Source organism: Camelus ferus, chromosome 13 (genome assembly GCF_009834535.1).
Source record: "Camelus ferus isolate YT-003-E chromosome 13, BCGSAC_Cfer_1.0, whole genome shotgun sequence".
Taxonomy (NCBI): Eukaryota; Metazoa; Chordata; class Mammalia; order Artiodactyla; family Camelidae; genus Camelus; species Camelus ferus.
Window position 1 is genome coordinate 13,720,209 of NC_045708.1, and position 25,561 is coordinate 13,745,769.

The 25,561-nt window shown below is 50.3% G+C and overlaps 2 protein-coding genes across 4 annotated transcripts in view; one reads left to right on the forward strand and one right to left on the reverse strand.

The window, feature by feature from the left end:
• PLA2G2C (phospholipase A2 group IIC) overlaps positions 1–6,893 on the reverse strand; it is a 22,721-nt gene extending 15,828 nt beyond the window's left edge. Inside the window, exon 1 of one of the 2 annotated variants that reach the window (XM_014562276.2) lies at positions 6,768–6,893. The gene's annotated coding sequence lies outside the window, so the exon portion shown is untranslated. Of the gene's footprint in view, positions 1–3,033; positions 3,062–6,767 lie in introns of those variants that run through there. The other variant, XM_032495344.1, reaches the window with a different exon arrangement.
• Positions 6,569–14,578, forward strand: UBXN10 (UBX domain protein 10). Of its 2 annotated transcripts, none has more exons than XM_006188283.3 (2): positions 6,569–6,613; positions 11,797–14,578. In XM_006188283.3, exon 2 carries the CDS (start codon positions 11,811–11,813, stop codon positions 12,651–12,653), a length of 843 nt encoding a protein of 280 aa, XP_006188345.1. In that variant the 5' UTR covers positions 6,569–6,613; positions 11,797–11,810; the 3' UTR covers positions 12,654–14,578. The 2 variants fall into 2 exon arrangements, with proteins under 2 accessions (XP_006188345.1, XP_032351234.1); XM_032495343.1 differs by lacking the exon at positions 6,569–6,613 and adding an exon at positions 6,723–6,824.
• The last annotated feature ends 10,983 nt before the right edge of the window (positions 14,579–25,561 follow it).

The window sequence follows — 25,561 nt, forward strand, 5'->3', positions numbered from 1 at the left end:
AACTACCATACGCTCCAACTATTCCACTTCTGGGTATTTACTCGGAGAAAACAAAAACAATAATTCAAAAAGATACACAGCCCCGACGTTCACTGCGGCACTATTTACAATAGGCAAGCTATGAAAGCAACCTGAGCGTCCATCGATAGATAAATTGATAAAGAAGATGTGGTGTATGTATACATGTATATGTATATAATGGAGTATTACTCAGCCATAAAGAATAATATTTTGCCATTTGCAACAACGTGGATGGGCCTAGAGGGCATTTTGCCAAGTGAAATAAGCCAGACAGAGAAAGACAACATGATTTCACTTAAATGTGGTTTCTAAAAACCAAAACAAATGAACAAACAGAGCAGAAACAGAGTCATAGATACAGAGAACACACAGGTGGTTGCCAGAGGGGAGACAAGTGGGGGGGTTGAACAAAATAGCTGAAGGAGATTGAGAGGTACAAATTTCCAGTTATAAAATAAGTCATAAGGTATATAGTTAATAATCTTGTAATAACTTTGTACGGTGACAGATGGTTAATAGATCTGCCATGTTGGTCATTTCTTAATGTATTTAGTCACTTGCTATGTTGCACACCTGAAATTAACATGATATTGCTTGTCAACCATACTTCAATAAATAAAAATAAAAATAAAAATAAAATAAAGGGGTCTCCCCTTGCCTCCTTCAGGGCAGCTCTGAGAGGCCATCCCAGGCCCAGAGTACCCTGGAGGACCAGCTGTGGACTCAGCAACTACCCCTGTGTGCCAGCTGCCGCCTGTCCCCAATCCTGCATTGTTCACTTCCTCAAGGTGTCTCTCCAGGGAGCCTCCTGGCTATGCACTTCTCCATCTCAGAGTCTGGGTCCAGGAAGGCCGATCTAAGCTGACGCATAGTGATGAGCATTGCTCTGGTGGTTGTGTAAATAAATGCCTTTGAGCTCAGAGATGGGAGCGGGGAACTTACCTCTGAAAGGAAGGAGGAATATGAGGGGACCTTGAATGACCTTAAATTTGTATTCTGCTGCATTATAACCCCACCAGGTGGGGCCTATCACTTCCCCATTTGACAGTTGAGAAACCAACTCAGAGAGGAGAAGTGACCTGAAAAGATCCATGCAGCTACCAGGCAGTGGGACGAGAACTAACCTCTGCTCCGGAGCTCCAAGGCCAGGGCTTGCCCCACCTCCTGGCTCCCTGTGGCATTTGGAAGGCTGCAGAGCCTTTTCACAGACCGACCTTCACAGCTATGCCTCAGGCAAGATGGACAGAATTCTCTCCCTTTGACTAATCCTTCGAGGGTGCTTGAGAATGTTCCAAACTTAACCAAGAGCACCGGGCCAGAGGCCCAGAGACTGAATGAAGGGGAGACATGGTAGGGAATGAGGCATGATTCCTATGCCAGCCTCCAGGGCAGCAGCCAGCAAGCTGACGGGTCCCTGAAACCTACCCTCCCATCGATTCATCTTACGTGGACAGTGATGAAACATTGGTTGGCTTTTCTCCCCGTGGAGAAGGAGAGAGCCTGTAAGATCGTAAGTCAAAGGTCACTCTATTTTGTTCACCTGGAGTCTAACCAGCACAGTACTCGGCACCAACTAATATGAATGATGAGGATGGGTGTCATTTGTCTCACTTATTTTATACCTTGCACGGTTTCTGAGCGCTTCACACACATTTACTCATTAAGCCCTCATATCCCCAGCTGGATGAGTCCTATTAGTGTCCTCATTTTGTAGGTAGGGAACCTAGGTGCGGAGAGGCGGGCAGCAAGTAAAAATTTGAGGAATGAATGAATGATCAGAGTCCAATCCTGCTTCAAGTCATAGAAATCAAAAGAAAGCTACAACCACTGAGGACCAGAATGGGGCTAAGCACGGCACATGGGTTCTCTCCTTGAATCCTCTATCAGTCCTTCCAAAGAGGCACAGAGGATCAACCCCAGTTAGCAGATGAGGGAGTGGAGACCGGCAGAGGTTAGGTACTTTGCCCCGCAAATGGACAGAGCCAGGACTTAACCCAGGTGTGTCTGACTCCAAAGGCAGCACCTTTAACCCCTAAGCGTTTCTCTTGCTTACCTGTGGGTCCCCGAGTCAAGCACTGTACCTCTCTGAAATACAGCTGAGAAAACAAAACCAAAGATGGCCCCAAGCATCCAGGGACACGCCTCCATGCTCCTATTTGAGACAAACTTCTAGCAAGGTAACAGCCTCTTTTTCTCTCAGACCCCGAAGTTGAACAGGAATGGAACTACAGCCGCTGCTCTCAGCAGGAAGGCAAGGGACAGGGAGGAATGGTTACAGTGGTAACCGACCAAGCCTGCGAGCCCGGGGGCCACTGAGGGTGGGAGCCAGTTCTAGCCACATCAACAGCATTGCACCTGGAGCACAGTGAGTGACTTCCAGGCACCGAGAAAAGAGAGGGCCCACAGCCTGGCAGAGACATTTAAGCTCCCTGAGCCTTAGCGTCTTCATCTGCAAGGAGGAGACAATAATCCTGGCCCCCCACGGACTCCCGGCAAGACTCAACAAGCTCCCGATGGTGAAAGTACTTAGTCAACAGTAGCCAAGGTGAATTACCATGTTTGATGTGCTTTGCTGAAGAACACCGGCAAGCAGGCAATACATTTTTGGGATGTTTTCCAATAACACAGCAGAAATAATAATAATGAAAAAAAAAAAAAAAAAAACCAACTGCAGTGCTTCAAGGGGCGAATGTCATTATCTGGAAATGTCTTTCTTGCCATCCCCTCACGAAGCTGATTCACCAGGAGACACTGACCAGCTGTGCCAGCCTCTTGGCCTCTTTGCCAGAGGATCCACCCAGTTCACCCTCTGCTTGAAGGTCATCTATGATCTCAGTGGACACATCTAATGGGATTGAGGACAGAGTAGGACACTGAGTACAGACTCCAAAATCTAGAATTTGCTAGTTCTAAAAGAGGCCAATTGCTCTTTGGGGACAAGCTGCTAAAGAAATGAAGCTCCTGCCTTCAGCCCAGCCCCGGGAGAGGTCATTTAGACTTCAAGCCACATACCCTTGGGGGATACCAATTGGCGGCTTGCTGGATCTCCCATAAAAAAGCCAGCTGTGCAATCAATGTCACCATCATTATCAATTTAATTCTCATTTGCTAAGCACCGACCGCCAAGCAGGGGCTGTGTGGGCAAAGCAGGGGACTCAGGCAAGTCCCTGCCCACAAGGAGTGCATAACCTGCGGAAGGAGATGTGATCTGTAAGAGAAAAACACTGTGATACTGACCGTTAACCCTCACCCAGCACTGACCACGTGCCACGCACTGCGCTGAGAGCTTTACATGTGTTATCTCCGTGCACCCTGACGACAATCCTATTCTTATCCTCCCCGTCCTAAAGATGTGGAAGCTGAGGTCCAGGGAAGTTAAAGCAGTTACTCAAGGTCTTCAGCTAGCAAGTGGTGGGGCTGGGATTCAAACTCAAGACTTGACTCCAGAGGCCGTGCCTGCCACCCCATGATCCACACAACAGGTGGAGACAGGCAAAGTGGCAGGTGGGAATGCCAGGGTGGGAGAGGGGCTCTGGAGTCCAGGGTGGGCATCGGAATCAGCCAGACTGGGTTTCTGAAACTGCTCTGCCGCTGATTAACATGGGGAACCCTGAGGTCCAACTGTTTTCTACAACTACATTGGCAAGAAGGAAAATCACGTAGGTCAGAGGAGCTGACCCAGCGAGGACGCATGGTGCCGTCTTGGGTGTGTTCCACCGGACCAGAGGGGATCAGAGAAAACTCATGGGTGTAAGTTTGTGTGTGTGTGTGTGTGTGTGTGTGTCTGTTTGTGTGGTAGGGGGGTGGTCAGGAAAGGCCTTGAAGAAAGCAGGTGACTTTAAAGACGGGCCTTGAAGGATCACTACATTTGGATTAACTTCAAGGAAGGGAGCAGGGTCAGGCATGCAGGTGCACAGAATCTAGAGATGAAACGGCTGAGGACCCACTGGGGGAACAAGCTAACTGGAGCCTAGGGAGAGAGGTGAGGGGGTAGAGAGACCCACGGCTGGAAAGGAGGTGAGTCTACCCTGAAGCTGGCAGGGCAGTGCCCTCCAGCCACGTTTACTGAGAATCCACCGTGTATGAGGGCCAGAGACCTGGCATTACAGGGTCATCCTTTAAAGATAGCCTCTTCAAAGGAGGAGGGAGGAAGGCAGAGAGTCAGCCATCTCTTTAAGGAGCCCGCAGGCAAAGCAACTGGCTGGCCAGCTTCCTTTTCTTCCCTCTAGCCTCCCCCTAGGGCTGAGCAGTACACGGCACCTGGGAGCAAAAAGCACACATGGCTGAATATTAAACAGATCCCAGGCTGAGCACCATTTCAGTGCATGCCCCCGTGGGGATACACACACACACACACACACACACACACACACACAGACGCACTCAAACACACTCACACACACAAACGGGGTGACAAGCCAATTTGATTTCCCAAAAGATTGCATAATTCTTAGGTGATATGAAAATAGCTGATGAAGAATCCACTTTAGTCTTTTTGGGGTGGGTGTTGCAGGGCTGAAGAGCCTTGCTTAGATAGTTCTGACAGAACCCTTTACAAGAAGCCAGCCGCCAGCACAAAGCTGCAAAACCATCAGCTCCTCAAACCTCTACCTCCTGCACCTTCTCGCGTCCTTCGATGCCTCTCTAGATGTCCAGGGTGGGTGAGGGGGTGACCCTAGCAGAAGGCCCACCCAGCCCAGCCCATCACTAGCAGCTCCCACAGATCAGGTGCTTCTTTTCTGAGATGGGCAGAAATGCCACTGCTGAAACGGTCCCCTCCTTCCCAGACCCCCAGAGGGCTTCCTGTCCGGGCCGATCACGTGGCACATAATCACGTCCAACTTGTACTGTTCTTCTACCCTTGGCTCAAACTGACCTGAAAAGAATCTCATTTGTACCTCCTTATGGCCATGCGACTTGTCACCTCAGCCAATTGTGAGCATCTTGTAGGAGGGTTGGAGCTAGGCTGTTACAATCCTGTGTCGGTGCATCTGGGATAGACAAGATAGCAAATATTCTGCCACAACACTAGGTAGTGAATTCGAATTCTTTCCTGTAATACCATGGTTCCTGAATGTCTACTAACATTATCTTCTAATGATATAGTTACTAGTTATTCATCTGCAAATCCCAAGAGTCTAGAACAGTGCCTGGCAGACAAGAGTCCAGTTAGTACTCCTTCTGAAGCTACCTTATTTCCTGGAAGAAAGTCTTCATCCATTAAGTTGGGATCTGAAGGGTAAGTGGGCATTAGGCAAAGGAAGGGGATGAAGGGTTGGGGAGGGTGGAGAAGAATCTTCTAGGCAAGGGGACAGTAGGAGCAAAGGCCTGGAATATGATGAGAGTGTGTACATAGTGACCCTGTGGCTTCAGGGAAGCCCTGGAGGGCAGCAGTCAGTCTTGGATGGAATCAGAGGGTGGGTCTCCTCCCATTAGACCAGGAGGAAGGGAGGAAAGTAAGGAGATAAAAGTAGGCAAGTTTGAAGGTCTGATGGCAGAAAGCTGAGAAAGTTTCCACCTGATGGCTTCAATTTTCTCTCTGAAGAGGGACGTAAGGATATCTTCTGAGTTGGAGAAGGAATGGGGAGAGATGAGAGACTTCAGGAGAGAGGAAGGACAAGGTTTGAAATAGCCACTGAGGAGAAAGGAGTCAAAACTCAGCTGGGGAAGAGAAAGGATTTCTGTGTAGGGTTAAGAGTCCCAGTGAGGTCCCTCTGTTTCCATTGCATCAATGTCTGTTGCCAGTCAGGATTTCTGCAGTACCTTGGTGGTGTAGGTGTAGGTGTACCGGCTGGGGTTTCACCAGGTGGGAGTGATGGAAAAACAGCAGGATAAGGGCATGGATTCTTGCAGGAGAGTGGCTGAGGTGATGAAGCTTGAACCCAACAGGTTAGGGAAGAAGCAGGTTGATAGGGAGAAAGCAGAGAGGGCAATGGGAGGGAGTCTGGAAGGTGTTGACAGACAAATGTGGTGGAAGTGGCTGGAGCTGCTGGAAGTGTAAGCGGTCGTGGTTAGAAGGTCAAAGCAGGTGTCGATGTAGTCGACAAGGTTTCGGATGTGGCCCAGGAGTGGGAGGCTGATGTGGAAATGAGGTCAAGGAACTGGTGTTGAAACGGTTGCACTGAGCACAGATGGGTGGTCCCCGACTCAACCAGATGCCCTAAAAGCAGCCACTCCTTCTAGAGTTCGCAAGAATCACAGGCCAGTAGCTACTTCTGGAAACCCAGGGCACGAAGAGGGTCACAAAACGGTTTGAAGCAGGGGGGACTGATACCCCCGGACCCCAGGCCAGGGGTCTGCGCCCCGAGGACTCCCTCTCCCCCAGGAGACGAGGGAGCAGCGAGTCAGGCCGAGGGGAGGCACAGAGGAGGCAGGGGAGGCCAGGCCTGGGTCTCAGGCGCCTCCTAGGGCCTCCGCCCCGCGCCCAGCCCCCACCCCACCCCACCCCCGCCCAGCCCCCACCCCACCCCACCCCCGCCCGTTCACCGGAAGCACGTGGCCGCCCACCGGCGAGGTTGCCCGGGAGACCCGGGCTGTTTACCAGCCGGACGGAGCCCGGCGACGGCGGCGGCGGATGGAGCTGAGCAGCGAGGTGAGCGCGTCTGGCTCCGGCCTGCCGAGGCCTGGGAGGGGCCGGGGGAGGCCAGGCCCGGCCCCAGGAGGAGAACCGAACGGGGGAGACAGGACAGGGGCCAGGAGGGAAGCGGCTCCTCCCCACGGGCAAAGCCAGCCTGGCCCGAGCTCACCGTTGTCGGAGTGGGACAGCTCCCGGGCTCTGCGGAAGCGGAGGGGCCGAGGGACCGGTAGGGACATGCCCGCCTGCCTGAGCAGCACAGACCGGCCTCAGACCCAGACGGCCAAGGGGAGGTCCGGTCACACTGAGACCGGAACCAGATCTGAGCCTCCCCCAGACCAGCGCTCCTTCACCCAAGTCAACTCTCGCTTTCTAGAGGCTTTCTTGCTCCTCCCCCTACATCCCTCTAACTGCTCAAGCTTACTTCTTTCCAGTGCCGCCAGTACTTGGAAATAATTGAACTCTTCCCCTCCACCTACCCGTGATACCCAGCCCCCCTCCCCCACTGCTGTTGGAATCGTCCCCAATTCCTTTCCCAAACCTTTGATCATTTGGTGGCTTGTGGTCCAATTTCTCTACTCCCCTTTTAAACCTGGCACTCCGCATAGGACAGTGTATTCTAACCATTAGTCCTGGGTAGAACTGGGAATGGTACCAAAGTTTTCTCATTCTCAGGCCAACTGCCATCTCCTGTGGGTTCTTCTGAGCATTTTCATCCTGAAAGCCTCACAAGGAGGGGTGGGGATTGGCAGGGGATACTATTAACTGATAAACATTTTTAAAAGACCAATGCAAGTGTATGCAGCCTTGGTATATGCCAGCAGATGGTATGTGGGTGGTTGTATTTTACTGCATTTACTGTAGGTTTAGATTTGGGTTGTGAGTTAAATAGGGTGGTCTGACCCTGTGGTGGGGGGTTGGCTCCTTTGGAAAGCAGGAATATGGCTTTAGCAGCTCCTATCAAATTTTCCTTCTTTCCAGTCGATTTGGCGATTTATCTTAAGGAATAAGGCACCTGCCTGTTTGACAGTTCCTTGGAAACCACTATCAATGTTTGTTTCCTGACTCCTAGCAGGCCTCTGGGGTGCAGCTATTATGTTTAAGTAAACAGGCCACTTGCCCATTCAGCTGGCAGCTTGATGGAAGCCCACGCCTAGATCTTGTCAAATCCCTTTGTGGTTGAGAGTCTGCCAGGCCTAGAGGTGGTGAAGTGAGCTGAGCAGGGTTGGGGAATGGGTGCTACAGAAGCCTTCCCAGACGGAGGAGGGCAGGCAGAGTTCGAGACCCATCGTGTGAATGGAGAGGCACAGTTGGCCCAGGTCCCCAAACACCTGTTTCCCCCACCTCCCCTCTCCATGTGATAGAGGGCTGGGGAGAGCTGGTGTTCCCTCCATGTAGCAGATGGTCCCTGCACTCGGGAGGAGGCAGCGGGTGATGAAAGCAGGTTCTATGGAACGGTTCTACCTGAAGGAGGTGTTAGTCTCTAAATAACCATGAGTGGGCTTGTCGGAATTAGTCATAATTGCGGTTTTTCTCTGAGATAGCTCGCAGTCATGTTATCTTATGACCAGGGTGTCTTGAATATGACACCCCCTGAACGTGGATAATTATATAGAACCAAAAGGTGTAGAAAGTGCACACACACACTCAAGTTTGACGGCTAAAAATAATCCAGCAGAGAGCCTGTGAGAACACATGACTTTCCCCATCAGAGTTGTTAAGGAAGAGGTTTCTAAGTTACCAAACTTACTGACAGTTGAGCCTTCCCCAGGCATGTGTGGGAGTTAGAAGGCAAGTCTGTGATAATTCTGTCGAAGCTGTGGCAAATTAATAGCCGTTCCTGGGCGGCAGGGAGGGTGGGCGGAGAGGGGGAGTTGGTTTACCAGTTGAGTTTATCTTGGACAGAACAGTTGGACAGTTATGAGCTTCTCATGCCTCCCTGAGTTCAAGCGCCAAGCTGCTTAATTACAAGTGAAAGACTTTAGCACTCAACTAAAAGTAAAGGGGAAAAAAAAAAAAACCCCACATTCTTCACAGTTGATCAGAAAATAGACGAAAATAACAAGGAGCTGGATAGGCTTTGTGGACACCAAGGAGACAGCTCCTGAACTGCCGGCGGCCAAACTGGATGCGAAAGACAAGCAGTGGAAAAATGGGAGTGTGAGTGTGGATGCAGACTTGGTCTGGGAGCAGAATGGAGCAAACAGAGAGGCCTTTCAGTTCAGAAAGAGAAGGCAGACTCTGAACCGAGTAGGACTTCAGGAACACATAGGGACATTGTGTTTTGTTCAGCTGTGGTTTTCATGGAGAGGAAGGGGAGGCACCCTAAGCTCTGGCCATTGTGGTCCTATGCACAGAGTGGTCATGCCGGGGGGTAGAGCTAAGGGGCGTGAGTTGCATGGCTCAGGGTTGTGTGAGGATGGCAGCTTGGAGTAAGTGAATGTGACATGAGTATATAATTCAAGTGTGGAATTGGAAGGGATATATCAGAAAGCCTTTTTGGAGGCAGTTTCATAGGTAGCAGCTCGCTGAAGCCCACCTTCTGGCACTTCTGGGCAGTGGGTGGGGCAGGTGGGAGTCCCTGGTTCACCCAGCTGGTTCCAGGTGACGGGGAGGAGACCCACCACAGACGCCCTGGGGGAAAGCTCTGAAGCAACAGGTAAGACTTTTGGACCTAAGATAATAGGAAGCACTGAATAAGCAGAAAATCAGAACCAAAGCATAAAAACCTTACCACTTAATTAAGTCTTTGCTATGCACCAAGCCTGGCGCTTACAGCCTTACCTACAGTATTTCTATCCTCATATTGCAGATAAAGAGGCTGATGTTTGGATTTCGCAGGTTAAATAATGTTTTCAAGGTCATATTGCTATTCTGTAGATGAGGAAAAGCGACGTACCGGAAAGGGAGAATGACTGTGCCATGGTCACCCAGCGAGCTCTCCACAGGGCCTGAACTGGAACCCAGGTCTTATGTCACTGGGCCCGTGCCCTTTGCTCCCAAACATGCTGCTTCTCGTAGACCACAAGGCTCTGAGAAGCTACCAGAAGGTCTTTAGAGGGCCGGGAGAGAGCTGGTCAGCCTGCGGATGGAGAGCGCCATGGTCACAGTAGTGGTCAGAATTCAGAGGGAGGCAGGGAGCCCAGGACGTTACAGAATCCTGGGAAGGACAGGACCGGGGACTGGGAAGAAATGGTGATAGTAACTGTGTGAGTGACAGGGCCACCACGGCGGCGAGGAAACAGGAGCAGACCCGATTTGGCGGTTCCACGCCTGCACCAAGAAATGCTCACGCTTCCCGTGGGGCCTCAGAGCATGGCTTCTATGTGACTTCACAAGCACCCCCAAACCCAGGGTGTGGGAGAGACAAATCCAGCATTCCTCAAAATGTTTACAAGGTGGTTGAAAAGAAGAAATGCAAACAGCTAACAGAGAGACAGATGGGATAAGTGCTGGGGCAAAGGCGAAGCCCAGCCCTCAAGAACAGGACTGGGTGTCGGGACCTGAGGTCTGTTTCAGGCTCTGCCACTAGCTGGCTTGGTTACCTCGGGGCATTTGCTCTGCCTTTCTAGCTCTCACATCTATAGGATGCGTGTGCGCCCACAGTCCCCTTTGGTGTTGGCCTAGGACAGGGTTTGAAAAATGATGGCCCACCACCCGTTTCTATGTGGCTCATAAGCTAAGAGTAGCTTTTACACTTTTAATGGTTGGAAAAAAAAAAACTAAAAGAAGAATATCATGTGCCACATGAAAATTAGATAAAATTCAAATGTCAGTGTCCATAAAGGAGGTTTTCTTGGAACACAGCCACACCCACTCACTTACATCCTGCCCCTGGCGGCTCACACTGCAAAGGCAGAGGTGAGTAGTTGTGACACACTGTGGTCCCCAAAGCCAGAGTATTTACTGTCTGGCCACTTATGGAGAGGGACTGCCACGCCCTGGTCCAGAACCTCAGTACCTCCCTGTGAGTCCTGGCCAATGGGAGGATCAGCAGCGGGGTCTCCTGCCCCTCTCCCCCCGCCCGATGACAAGGTGAGGGCAGTGGGGGACACTGAGTGAAGTGATTTGTGCAGAGACACCTAGCCAGGCTGAATGAAAGGATAGCAGAGAGGGAAATAAAGTAAGGACAAGCTCTGGGTGGATGGAAAAAGAGGAAGGAAACGGTGAGAGGAGAAAGGGAAAATGGGGATCTGGAGGGGGGCTCTTCCCCAGGGATCACCGGCCAGAGCCAAGCGCTGTCAGGTGCAGGAAGCTCTCCAGCTCTGTGCAGGGGGCCTCATGGGTCTGCCGCTCGGCTCTTGAGTAACCCTGAGCCTGGTTTCCCTGCTGAGTAACTTAACAGGGTCACTTCTGCTCTTTTGAGCAAAGACAGCGCCTGATAAGGCTGTGCCTCCACGTCTGTTGTCCGTCAGATGGAATAGGCCACCCCTAGGGAGTACTCCCCACCCCGGGGCCCGGCAGATTCCGGGAGCGCATCTAGCCAGGCCCTGACTCAGGACTTGACCCTCTTCCCTCAACAGACACTTTCCCCTCCATCAATGGTGGGCAAACTGTGTCCTGTGGACCAAATCTGGCCCACCTTGATCTTTGTGAATAGAGATTCATCGGAACACAGTGGCAGTCCTTTGTCTACCTGTTGTCTGCGGCCGTCCCAGGCTACAGTGGCAGGGCTGAGTGGTTGGGTCAGAGACCACGTGGCTCCCACAGCCAAAACTATTGACAGAGAAAGCTCGCCGACCCCGGCTCTGTATTGTAACACGGCTCATTCCTTCTCATCATTCTGGTCTTTCAGTTTAAAGCCACCCCATGCCCCCCCGCCACCGTAAGAATACGAGTTAGTCTCCCACCCTAGTCACTCTCCAGTGCAATGCTTTATTTTCCTCATAGTGGTTATTACTCTTTGAAAATAGCTGTTTACTTGTGGGTTTAACACCAGTCTTTCCTCACTGTGATAATTCAAGCTGCAAGAACTTTGATTCACTGATACATTCCAGTGCTGGAAATGAATGAATGAACTAATGAATGAATGAATGAATGAATTGCTGCGCTTCTCCAGATGCCAGAAATTCAGAGAGAAGCTCCCCCCACCCCCTGGCATTGTGGTCAATCCTTATTCTGGCCCCTGGGGGTGGATGGTTTGGATCCAGAAGTCCCAGAAAGTTTAACTTACAGCCTCCTTTTTTCTCCTGCTTCCTTAGAATCTTGAGAAGCAATGGCCACAGAAGCCCCTGTGAATATTGCCCCTGAATGCAGCCCTGTTGTTGGCACAGCAGCTGACAGCTTCATTTGGCAGCCGAACTCGCCCAGCATGCACGTCATAAGGCCCAAATCCGCCAAGGGCCGGACTCGGCCAAGTCTGCACAAACCCCAGGGCCCGGAGGGGCGCTCCCGCCGCACACCATCCTCTCCGCCTCCAGCTGTTCCCTGCGAGTCGCCAAGCAGCCAGAAACTGGGGGTCTGCACGCCCAAATCTCCAAGTCAGGGAGCTCCCAATGAGATCCCGGAGCTGCGGCAACAAGCGCCCATCGGGGCTTCCTCTTCCCTCAACAAATACCCAGTCCTTCCTTCCATCAACAGGAAGACCGTGGAGGAGGGGGCCGTGGAAACCATAGCTAAGAAGGCTGGCTCCCTGCAGCTGAGCAGCATCCAGGCTCCCTACCAAGAGCAGACCTGCACTGTGAAGACGAGCGAAGAAGATTCCAGAGCCCAACCTCATTCCCTGGAGAGGAAATTTGTCGTCCAGACCATGAGACAAAGTTCCTACAGGGCCAGAGACCTGGAGGAACCATCAGATCAGGAGCCAAGGCTGCTGCTGGCTGTCAGGTCACCATCAGGCCGAAGGTTCGTCCGCCATTTCCGGCCAACCGATGCCTTGCAAACTGTTGTCGCTGTGGCAGAACACAAGAACAAGGCCACCTACCAACGCTGCAGCATTGAGACTATGGAAGTGCCCAGGAGACGTTTCTCTGACCTCACCAAGTCTCTGCAGGAGTGCAGAATCCCCCACAAGTCAGTGCTGGGCATCTCACAGGAAGATGGAGAGGGGTGGCCCTGAGTCCGCCGCCACCCAGCTGGGGTCCTGGGTCTCTGAGCAAGGAGCATGCTTGGGTGGCATGGCTTCCCAGGCAGCTTGGTTCCAAGTGCCATATGAACCTGGTACCACTGTGACTCCTGGGATGCTCGCCCTCTGAGCGGCTTCTTTGAAGCAGTGAAATCGGCACATGCCCCAAGTTCATTAAGAAGGTTCTCCTCCTCCAGCCATTAAATTCTCCCCACCGCTGGAGTGAAGTGTCAAGTTAGCAAGGCTGTTCCTGGAGCAGCTGTGACCAGGCTTTCTTTTCTCCTTGGATCCTTTTCTGAAGCAGCTGCCTGCCCTTACAGTGAACTCATGCTCTCTTGAAGCCAGTGGTTTGCCTTTCTGTATTTGATGTAGGATTAAACACTTCACAGAGAGGACTCTGCTCTGGTCAATAACCAGAAATACTGCACTGGCGTTTGTGTTTCTTGCCAGCATCTTTAAGAAACAGGCAGTTGACCCTATCTTGGGAGCAGCCTCTTTGCCAGGCTTGGGTGGCCCGAGTTTCTTGGGGATTGCCATTTGTGTGAGGTCATTTCTGAGGAAATAATAGGCCTTTAGCTAATACAAACCCCCCAATACATTTCTTAAAAGAGCCTGAGAGCTGGAAAGTAAATCCCTTCCACAAGCATAGATTATCCAGTAGCTACTTTACTTTTAGTAGAGATTGACCAGGTCTACAATTTTTGGTAGCTACTCCCTGTGTACAAAATTTTTCCCAGACTGAGAAAAGCCAGCGGAATCTGACGTCCTTTGCTTTTGTAAGTAATGGAATCTTTTGTTTTTAAATTGCACACACCTGCAAGTCTGCAGAGTGTGTAGGAAAGCCCCCCTTGGCTTACCTGGGTGTGGATACGTTGTCTGATCCCCAGTTTCAGTGTCTTCTCTACTTCCAACACGGAGGCTCCCTTGAAAGGATGGCGGTACCCTGTTCTCTGATTTAGAATCCTCTGGAGGAAGAGGCCTCCTCGGGCTGGTGTCACTTTGCTGTGCCTGTGCTAAGAGTCCATGTGCCCAAACGTCTGGTTGATGAGCATGACGCCTGTAGCTGTGTTGCAGACCTCAGAGTCGCATTTCTCCTACTCCAGAGTGGTGATATGGACATTTGCCAAAGTTCTCTTGTGTTGTGAGCTCAGCAAGACTCCCCCGTCTCATCTGGATCCCGTTTATGGCCAAAGCACCACCCAGGGTAGGGGAGACCTGTCCTCCCCGAGCCCGGCCATCACACAGCCCTGAGTGCTAACACGCAACCCTGCCTCCTAGGTACCCAGTGGAGGCAGGCGGTCTAGAAGCGTCCTAGTGTTGCCACCTCTACAACACGTGCATCTTGTGCACAGATTAGGACTCTGGTTGGAAGTGTTACTTCCAGCAAATCGATACTTAGCCATGGAGATGAATCGCAACATCGCTCCCTCTGAAGAAGGCTCATCTTGTCCCAACTGCATCCCACGCCGCCCAGATCATTCTAGAATAGGTTATTTTGGAACATTTTGCCAAGTTTCTTATTAAGATACCAAATACCATTTGGTCAGCCGCTCCTTTGTCTGCAAAGATCAGCTTGTGGTGCCTTGGGCAGGCCCACGCGATGGGCCACATCCCCCCGCTGCTGACCACGCAGAAGGGCCTGGTGACTTGAGCCTGGAACTCACAGTACAGGAGTTTCACCTCCCACCCAGGACTCAAGCACATTAATTCTGCCTCTGATCTAGGAGGCTGGGGGAAGAGCCTCCCACAAACTCACACCTACTCTGCGGTAAGAATAAAATCCCACCCACCTGGGACTCGGTAACTTCTCCAGGCAGGAAATCTTTAGATCGCAGTGAAATGGAGCATGCTTGAAAGAGGCAGACTGTTCACACTTGGGGTTTTGCTACTGCTGTTGAACTTAGACTTTGCGGTGGTGGGAAAAAATGGAAGGCATAGAGCATAGAAATAGTTTAGGATAGTTTGGGATATGCGAACAAAGCTAGATTTGAAACACTTTAATCCACATTTGTGCAGGGATGAAAGATGATGATACTAACAATAAAAATCCATTTGCATGAAACTGAGTCAGTGGAGAAACACGTCTTCTTATTTCAGCCCAAGACTTGAGCCACCGCACACTCGTGGACAGAGGGACTTGTTCACCCCAGCTTCACTCTCCCTCTTGGCCAAGCACTTGGCTCTGCTGCTAGATCCCAGTGCCTTCCCCAGGTGCCCAGATGCCCACCCTTCCCGCAGCTCCGGCTCCCCGCTTCTGTCAGAGCACTGAGCCCGTCTGTGTGGGGAGAGGCTCCTGAATTTCTCCCCCAAATCATTCCACGTACTCCCCTTTTGAGGTTGGCAAGAACAGGCTGCGTGAGAATTTCAGAGTTCTTGGCTCTGCGTGTGGCACTGCCAATCAGGTGCCCTGGTCCAGTGGGCCCTGCACACTGCTCTTGGTGGCCCGGGGTAGGTCTGAAGTTTGCCCACTGTGCGGTCACAGACCTGAGTCACTCATTTAACCAACAGTCATGGAAGGGCATACCCTGTGCTACACGCTTGGTGACAGGCGTGGGCACCCTAGCAAAGGAACATCGGCGGGAAAATGTGGAACCATCTCTGGACTCGGACCAGCTGAAGGCGGCAGCTGTAGCTTTACCCGGAAGGATCCTGGGGCGAGGACCAGGCCAGGTCACTACCCACTCTTCACCCCACCTTGTGGAAACGCGAAGGGAACTCTTCCCCACCGCCCCCTCAGCCTTTTCTAGCGATGCAGGATCGCTCATTAGGGATGTGAACTTTGCATAGGACAGAGCTTCATGACAAGTTATTCTACTGTACCCCTGACGGAGTCCAGTGGGTAAATCAGTCCTGGCAGCAGAAGGAACAGCAGGACGAATAAGTGACTCATCATTCAGTATCCAAAACATTTTCACCAACAGATGGCAGGTGGTTTTAACATAACAGTTTTGCCCCAAAAGTACCTGGGGACTCAGCCAACAGCCATCAGTCCAGGGAGGCCCTGCTGAAGAGGCGAGGTAAACAGGACTGTGGGCCGGGAGTCACCCCAGAACTGCCCCACGAACACACTTCACGAGGAAACGAAGACAAGCCTTGAGGTTTCCACTCCAATTAAAAGCTTGAAAGACCAGTGACAGGTCACTGTCACTGTCATGCATGACAAAAGTAAGGCCATCCACGCCCTAGGCTTTGCTTTTGTTCACGCTTTTAGCACCATTTTAGAGGGGTGTCTAATGTCAAATAAAGCCATCCTGCCCCAAGGGGCAAAAAAGCTTCTCTTTACACAGTTTTTCATTCAAGGCTTCAAAATAAATGGAGAGAAAAGTGTGCACGGTTGCCTGTGGTTTTGGGTGTATTTTCCATGAGCCTTTTATATGGTCAGAGGATCTACTTTTACACCTTTTAAACAGAATTGCAAAGAAACCCTGAGATTTTTTTACTTCAGCGCAAGCTTGGCGATCATTCTGAGAACTGAAGCAGGAATACCTGTTTTCTTCGTCCACTAAGGCAGCACACCACAACAAAGTTAAAATTCGGAGCATGTTCACCCTCACCCTGAAACCAGAACCAACCAACCCCCAACCTCATACGCAGAGAGGGTCGGAGGCCACCGCGGAGGAGTTAGCAGCCCTGCGGAGCAGACTTCTGGTGACTCACTCACCAACACACAAGGCAGTCACTCACATTATAAAAATAAAATCCGGTGTTTTATTTTGTGTCTACATAGGTGATATGACATTTTCCCTTCCCGATGAGGGTAGTTTCAACCAGCCCTTTTTGACATCCCTCTGTGTTCCTCTCCCTACAAACAGTTCAGAAATCAGCAGCCCTGAACAGCTGATGCACAAGCACAAATCTCTGGGGGTATTTTTGGACACACTTCAGCCTTATCCCAAGAAGTCGAACAACTGATGTTGGGTGTCATTAGGGGACCCTCATTCCCACGGTCTTGCTCAGAGGGGCGCTCTGGCTGCTGTGTTGAGAGTGGACTGTAGGGGGCAAAGCGGAAGACGGGAGGCCAACTACTGGACACTGACAGTAACCAGAGGAGAGATGTGGTGGCTTGGGCCAGGGTGGTAGCCGTAGGTGTCATGGACACATAATCCACTTTCTTAAGGAAAACAAAAAGGCAAGATAGTTTGACAAGTTGGGATTTTGTTCGACCATGCCACCAGAGTTTCTGTAGAAACAAACATGACAGCAACAAGACAAATACATGGTTGGCAAGGGAAAAACACACCAGCAGCAACATTCATACGCGGGAAATGTGTGAATGTTTTTGGACAAATGTGTAGAGACTTTCAAAGCTATTAATTGCTTCAGTTAAGAGATGTAACTAAAAAGGTCACTATTTCACATAATGTATAGGTTAAATCAATTACCATCTCACTCTAGGGGTATGATTACTGGCCAAGGTTACTTTAGGAGAAATCCTTGTTCCAGTAAAATAACACATTGTTTATTTCTCTCTTCCTTCCCTCCCTCTCCTGCCTCCCTTCATTCCCTTATTCATCCAAATCCAGCAGCTCTGATTTGGGGTGCATTTCCACTTGGGCAGGCAAGGAAAACCTCTGTCCTTTGGTATAACTGACAAAGCCCCTAGTTTCGTAATTTCCATGCCCACATGTTCTTTGCTTTACAATGAGATCTGTGCAGGAGGGCCCTGGTCCCTTTGTGTGACCAGCTCAGAGCTGCACCTCTGACATCTGCCCTCTAGCAGAGAGGTGGGGGTCATGGGTCTTCTCTGGTTGGTGAGTACCACCGGCAGGCATCCTGGGTCTGCTCTAGCCCCAGCCCACTGTTAACAAGGCCAGCCACCTGCAGACCATGGGAGAATGGCAGCGACTCTCACCCTCCCCACGGGGAAGTACAGTCTGGAAGTGACCTGCTGTCCCCACTCCAGCCCTGCACCCAGTCCTGGAACACTGCAGTGTCAACCCGGACCAGACCTGAATGGGCCATGTCCCAGAGACTCTGGATCCAGACCCTGTAGAGGTTTGTTGGTTTCCCCAGCCCAGGCCTGGGCCACAGCTGGCTCTTTTCCTTCTTAATGGAGTTCCCAGCAGGCCCTCATATTATTCAGATCAGCGGTATGTAACAAAATAGTTCAAAAATGTATACAGGCACCTGAATGCCAGGCACATATTAGGTCTGTCAGTGAACAGGGCCAAAATTCCCTGCCCTTATGGAGGTTACAGTCTAATGCCTGGAGACAGAAAAGAAACAATGTACATAGTAAATAATATAGTAAAAAAAAAAAATACACCTGATGGAAAATGGAAAAGCAGAACAGGGTGAGGGGGAGCTGGAGAGCACAGGGGAGTGGGGAGTGGGGTAGGGGGAGGTTGTAGGGTGCGGAGTGGGGTTTGTAGAGGATGAAATCTTACATGGCAGGGGGGTGGGAGGTGTCAAGGCAGACCTCATAGACAAAGCAACATCTGAGTGGAGAACTTGAGGGAATCAGCCGAGCTCCTGGCTGGGGGCAGGGGCGGGGGTTGGTGGGGGTAGGGATCATGCTCCTGCCAGAGGTGATGCACATGTCCTAAGGAAGGAGCATGTCTAGCCTATTAGAGGGAAGGGCAGTCCATGCGACTAGAGTGAGGAAGGAGTAGGGCTGTCGGAGATGGAAGCAGAGCGACAGATCACATGGGACGTTTCAGGCACTGTAACCCTGGGTAGGATGGGCCCGCTGCAGGGTGCTGGGCGGATGAGTCAGACCTGACATACATGTTCACATCAGCACTCTGGCTGCTGTGCTGAGAAGAGGCGAGGGTAAAAGACGGAAGACCAAGTAGAAGCTATTGCTTCTACAATCCAAGCGAGAGATGCAGACTAGGGAGGTAGCCACAGAGGTCACGCGAAGCGGTCAGCTTCTGGGTAAATCTAATCCATTTACTTTTTAAAGAAGTATTACTTAATTTTATTGTAAAAATCATATTAAAGTAAGTGCTAACCCATAATATGCAACGGCATCATCAATTATTTCTCCAGGCAGAAGAGGCTTACCCTACAGAATCCATTACACTCTGCCCCCCCCCAAAAAAAACACACTTTTTTTTTAAATAATGGGAAATTTGAAAAATAAAGAGAAGATTGACAAGGAAACTAAAAATTGCCTATAATCCTTTCAGTCAGAGATAACCGTTGTTAATATTTTGGAATATATTATTTCATTCTTAAAGATTACATTTATTTTGCACATTACTTTCTTGCCAGGAGGCACACATTGCATATTTTTAACATTTGTAACCCTAGCAAAAACAGCAGTTTTATATCCTTTTCCCCAATTTCTATAGTCTTCATCATTATTATAAGACTGAGTAATATTTCAACATAACTGTAATTTATTAAGTCATTTCCCTTTTGGGGAACATTTACATATTTCCATTTTTTGCAATAGAAGTTAATGCTGAAATCGTCATTTGTGTGGCTTTTTGCATCTTCTGAATTATTTCTTTAGAACAAATTTCCAGGAATAGTATAGGTAGGTCAAATTTTATATATATATCTTTATGGATTCTGCTTTGCTTTTTGACAGGTTATTTAATAAGCACCTAACAGTTTCATTACAGCATCTTCAGTTTTAAGGTTACTGCTTTTTATATTTTATTTTTGTGTAAAATAGAACCTAAAAGTTTAAAAAATATTTTTCATGTCTTTGAGTACCTTAAATATTAATACTTTTTACATGTCCTTCAAATAATTTTAATATTAAAATTAAAAACTCAAGGGGCAGTTAATTTGTTGTCATAATGTGAGACACTCCATTCCAGTAAAGCCAAGGAAAGAGGAGACTGGGGGGTGGTGCTAAGAGAGAAATTTGTTCTTACTATTCGTATTTGTTGATACATGCATCATAGTTGATATAAGCATTACACTTTTCAAACTATATGTAGTCATGAACTGAACTGTATGCATGTTGGATTTTTATGAATCAAATCTTGGTTAAATACATATCTCTTCATTTTTTTTTTCAGATTTGCAGCTGTATTTTATTTATTTTTTTTAACATTTTTTATTGGGTTATAGTCATTTTACAATGTTGTGTCAAATTCCAGTGTAGAGCATACATATCTCTTCACTGAGCCAGAAAACTGAACATGTCCATGCACCAGCCATGGGGCATAAAGAGGAACTAGGCAGGTCTTTGCTCTCAAGGAATTTCCAGTCTAGTGGGAAAAGGCATGTACATTTTAAAAAATCGTATGTGGTAAGTTGTATGCTAGTCTTTTATCTCATCTGACAATGGCCTAAAACCAACTAAGCACCATAGTGGCAGAAAATAGTCCTATTGATCTGAAAGAAACAGTCTTGGAAGGAAGCCTGAATGCTCAGCTCTCAAAGCCGTGAATGATCGGTCTGAGGACCTGGGCTACCAAACCACAGTCTTCTAACATCTTTTAATTTGGATTTAAAAAGAGGGTGGATGGAGGAGATACAAGAGGCAGACTGAGGCAGAGGCCGGTCTGGTAGTGCAGAAGTCAGTCCACTCTGCAGAGAGCGTCTGCCCCACTGGCATATACACTGGAAAGGGGCCATTGAGGACACACTCCTGGGATTTACTGAAGATGCTCTTGGACTTGGTCCTGGCTGTCCAGGCTGGCCCGTGCTCCTCAAATCAGTCCCCAAAGGCCAGGCCACCAAGGCATCTGGCACCAACCAGCCTTGATTCCTTGGTCTTGTCCTCTAGGAATTTCAAGTGTAACGTACGTGCTCAAGAGAGGACAAATCAACACACACATTCACAGTCAACCCCGGAGGCTGCAGCTTCTTCAGGCACAGGAGTGGGAAGACCAGTGTGTAAAAGGGTGGTGGTGGGTGCCATGCAGCTGGCAGACTAGGGTGAGGCTGCAAGCACTGGGGAAAATTCAGACCATCCCCAATATACCTTTGACTCAGCAGAGACACAGTGCCTCCCAGTGAACTCTAAGACTGTGTCTGATAGGCAAAAATTGAAGCACAGATTTTAAAAGGGGGCCACAGCATACAAAAGCTCTGGAGATTTTTTAAAAGATTCACCCCAGGTCTTCTGAACTAAAGTCTCCTGGGTTGGAGCCTGGGAACCAGCCCCAGGGAATGACAAATTTCCCCAGACTGAGCACCACTGGGCTGTGCTAGGTCATGTCAAGGTCCCTTCCAACACCTGTGGTCTCTGAGGCACTTCATCTCAGTCTCAACAGGCCAGACCAGCGACTGGCCTCCCAGCCCGCCCTGGGCCATCCAGCTCGGCTTGTCAGGAGTCCCCTCTGAGTTGCAGCCTCAGGCCCAGCCTTCTCTAATGCTCTCTGTGGGGAGCAACCTCTCCCTTCCCTGGGTTTCTCCAGCTCAGGATCCCCCCAAGTTCTCAGAAAAAATACTCCTATATGGAGTAGAAAGAGCACAGGATTTAGCATCAAGGCCTCATCGTCTACTGGGTGGGTCATGCTTGGCCGAAGTGTCAATCTTCCCGCCTGCAAACGGAAATGATTACTTCACGAGGGGCTGTGGGGAAGAGAAGCAATGTTTATTGAGAATGTTTTGACACATGTAAATATATGTATAAGTGCTCATTTTTTTATTTTCGTAACTACCTGTCTTATATGGTTGTCATCTCTCTCTTCATTTGTTCCACAGACATTTATTGAGCAGCTGCTTTGCGCCAGGGACCAGGGGTACACGAATGAAGACGTGCTCACTGCCCTCAGGGAGCTCCCCACGCAGTGAGGGAGGCCGATCGGTGCACAGAAAACTGTCACATCACCAGATCAGTACAAGTGTCTAAGCAGTGCTTGGCACACAGTAGGTGCTCAGTTAGTGTTTGTGGGCTTAATGAATACATTAAAGGATATTATGGAATCACAGATGGAGGATGAAGGAAGTTTCTAGAGGCTCCGAGGGCCGGGTAGGAGAGAACTAGCCAAGGGAGGAGCGATGTCCCAGAACCAGCACAAAGCTGGCCTCTTTTACGAGGCTGCGAGGCCCTTCGACACTGGCCTCTGACTCATTCATCCTCTGCTCCTCTTGGTGCTCAGCAGTGGGGCATCTGAGCAGGTGCCAAAGTCCCCAGAGTGAAATTGTTAAAGAGTCTGCTTTCGAAACAAAATGAATCTTCAGCATCAGCAGCCTAAAACTGACTTAGGTCATTTGGGTCACTCAAGCCCTCTGGCCAGTTCACAGTGACATGTCTCAATGACGCCAAGAGAGCTTGGCAGGGTTTTCCAAGTCCCTGCAGTGCTCTGGGGAGAGCTGGCAAACACAGGCTAATTCAGTCCATCTGCTCCGGTCCTCATCCACATATTTCAGAGCACGTCTCTCCTCACCTTAATCAAGATAATACGTGCTTAGCAGTGAGGGACCTGGAAGACAGGGAGGACCCTGTTCTCTCAGTACTTCCCATTTCCACAAGAACAGAAGCCCAGTCTGCAGGGAAGACAGGCATCAGACCAGTAATCAAACACTCTCATGGCCCTTGCTTGGGTGCCTTTCAGAGACCACGATTCTGAATTGAAAACTGTGGACTCAGAGAGTGGCTCTGAGACAGAGCTGTCACCCCGAGGACATGGGGTGAATGCATCTATGATCTTCGTCCTTGGATACATTCAAGAATAGAAATGCAGCCTTGAGACCAGAATGGTTTACACATTCCCTGGCTGGGCAGTCTCTCAGGGTCCTGTCACTTCTATGACCCTGCAGCCCACCAGGGGGCTGGGTCTTCAGCACACGGAACTGGAGCTTTTGCTAAAAGCAAACACGACTGCCAAGCTGTAAGCACAAACAGCTCTGTCCTGCAACGTGCTCACAACTGAAGTTCAGGTTCAACAGCTGCCACAGAGCTCTCTGACACGGCCAGCTGCCCGGACCGAATGGGACTGCGTTTCTCCACCGTTTACATCCGGGGCCAGGTGAGCCAGCGAGGTGTGCAGACAGCCTGACCAAGCTCCGGAACCTCCAGCCCTGGGAGAGTCAGTCTTCCCTCGTTTGATGCATAGCCTGTGCGTGGCACTGTGACGGTAGAGGGTGGTTATACAGGTGAGTGTGTGTAGAGGTTGCGGTTCAAGCCAGACGACATTCTCCCTGCCTGCAGGAGATCACAGAAGAAGGACACGTGCGGTTCAGAATTCATACAGAATGATCTGCCTGCTGCACCAGCCGGTTCTCTCCCCCTCCTCCAGCCACTGCTCAGTCTCTACCCCATTAACCTGCCTTTACTTTCCTTCATTTTTTATTGTTACCTGAAATTTTATTTATGGATTTGTTTGATAGCTGTTTTCCTAACCCCAATATAAAGTCCATGAGAACTGCGACCTTGCCTGTCTGGCTGGTAAACTTGTGCTGAACAAGTGAATGAAAGCCCCAGGGCCCAGAGCTCATCCCAGGTACACCAGTTTGGCATCTCTTGGAAATGGCAACCTAAGGGTACATTATCCAAGAGGAAGTGGTTTTCAGCTTCCTGAAGCACCTTCTCTAAGCTGATGTGGCTGATTTAACCTCAAACAACTGGAGGTAACCTGAACCCCATAAAGTTATTTAAGCTGCCAGGGCAAACGCAGCTCTTTGTGTAAGGTGGCCAGACCACCTGGGCCCAATCCCAGGCCCCCCACCTTCCAGCCAGGCCTCCTTGGGCAAGTTATTAACCTCTCTGTGCCCCCGCTGCCCAGGGTTTTTAGTCAGGGTGGTGAGCGTGCTTGGCTCCCAGGGCTGTGAGAATGAACCAGGTTAATACACACAAAGCACTTAGAATTGAATGTGGTATGTGGTCACCACTCTTGTCAAAACTCTGCAAGGGAAATGGATGGAGATGCTCTTGCATGTGCTCAAATGAGTCAAGAGAGGTGTTTCTGAGCAGGGCGCCTGCGCCTGATGGATATCAGGCCACCAAGGGCTCTCTGTCCAACCCAAGGGTCCCCTGGCCTCAGGCTTCTCCCTGTCTGCATCACCTTGGCTTCTACCCTCTCCCAAGTGCGCCGTCTGAGGTCCCTCCTTCAGGCCCTTCAGTTACTCCACAGCGCCACCTGGTGTCCTTCCTAGAGGAGCCGCTCAGAGGTTCCCAGGCCCATCCTCACCCTAGTGATGAAATCCAGCGGATCGGGCACAGATTTTGCAACTAGGATGCGAACACAGACATGAGTTAGCATAGCAACTGCTATGAACACAGTTTCCCCATCCAGGACAACGTCTGGGGTAAATCTTTCCCCTCCGTCTCCCAAGGAGAGCACGTGACAAGTCTGGGAGACTGTGTCCCGAGGCCAGGCGACACCTACGTGCCTCAGTGATACCGAAGCCCCGCACAGAAGGCGGGGGTGGGCAGGGGCTGGCTCTCGAATAACAGGAAACGTCTTGGCCTTCACCAGGCACGAGGTTCTTGCTCACTGCTGGGCAGCACGTGAACCTCTGCCTGAGAAAGTCAGGGGAGGCCATGGCGAGGAGGTCACCCTGCAGCCGAGTCTTACATGGTGGAACAAGAGGGCGGAGAAGTGGGGAGGGAAGAGCCTTCTAGGCAGCGGGGTGAGCACGGAGCCAGGAAGGGCCACAGATTTTCGAACTGGAGTGTCTCGTGACCAAAATCAGAAGGTGGTTCCAGAAAGGCCTCTCGGTGTCTGTCTAAAGGGTCAAGGAGGGTGAGGCCAGGAGACCGGCTTGCAGGGCCTGAGGCTGTGGCAGCCGGAAGTACAGCCTCGCTCCAAGCCACTTGGCAATGACTAAGCATCTTTATAAAGGACAGCATGGAAATTCTCGATTTACCACCATGCTGGTAGGTCAGCCTCACGGTCTGAGCACAACCCAGATGGCCAGAGTGCATGGGAAGGGGGCCTGGGCTGCCGTGGAAGTGACCTTGACCAGTGGCCAGCACTGGGGCTAAAGTCCGACCGGCCCTGATGGACAAGCCAGAGACAGGGGAGACCTTCTGCAGTGGCCATGGGCAGAGGTCCTCCTTAACCTGCTGCTCCCTCCCCATTCACAGAAAGGGACACACCTCCTCCCAGGATGGTAGGATCACGCGTCACCCAGGCAACGAATGCCCTAAACACATGCTCTGTGCCAGGCCCTTAAGTACAAACTTTCCATGGACTCTCTTTCCACCTCACACAACCCCAGGGGTGGGCTCCCACAGAGGAAGTAAATGCCCACATGACACAAGGGTCCTTGCCAAGAAGGGAGGAAGAATTCAGAACAATATGAACCCTGAAATCCCAAACTAGTGGCTGTTTGATGAACAGAGGACAGTACATCAGAAACCTTCCTCCTTACCCTTCTCAGCCCTCCACACGCAGCCAGAAATCAGGGCTTTTGTTTCTTTAAGGCTGGTGAATGCTCTTTGTCTATCAAGATGTCTGCTGAATACTTGTCACATTTTCTTTTTTAAGTCCTTTATTAATTGATGAGGTGGCTTTTCTCTGGGGATTTTCATTTCTGTCCAACCTGGGAAATGGCCCTGAGCTTTCATGAGGTGGTCTCTGGTTTTTTCAGTGTGCTCATTACTTACACGTTTCAATTCCTGGTTTTAAAAAGACATTCTATTCCTACAGGCACACGATGGATTCCATCGCCCCTAACACTTGCCCCTCTATAACCAGGCCCTGGAGAGTGCATGGGAGGTGGACCATTTCATCCAGGCATTTACTGCTTGGAACAATAGTTGGGGAGGCTGGCGTGAGCTACAGCTGGTCCAGCTGGTTAGAGATGAGTCCGGGCAAGCTTCTCCTGCTATTCACTTAGGAAGACAACTCAGCTGGGAAAGTTAACTAAGACCAGGATCCCAGACAACTGCATTGGCCAAGTGTCTCATGTACCGTTTTAAGGAAGGCTGCGTGACTAGCTGTGAGCAGGTGTTTTTCACGAGCGGAGGCTTATGTCGCTAAGTTGAGGATGACAGCTCTTTGTTCTTCTGTGAAAAGGATAGCAGAAAGTCCAACCAGCACGAG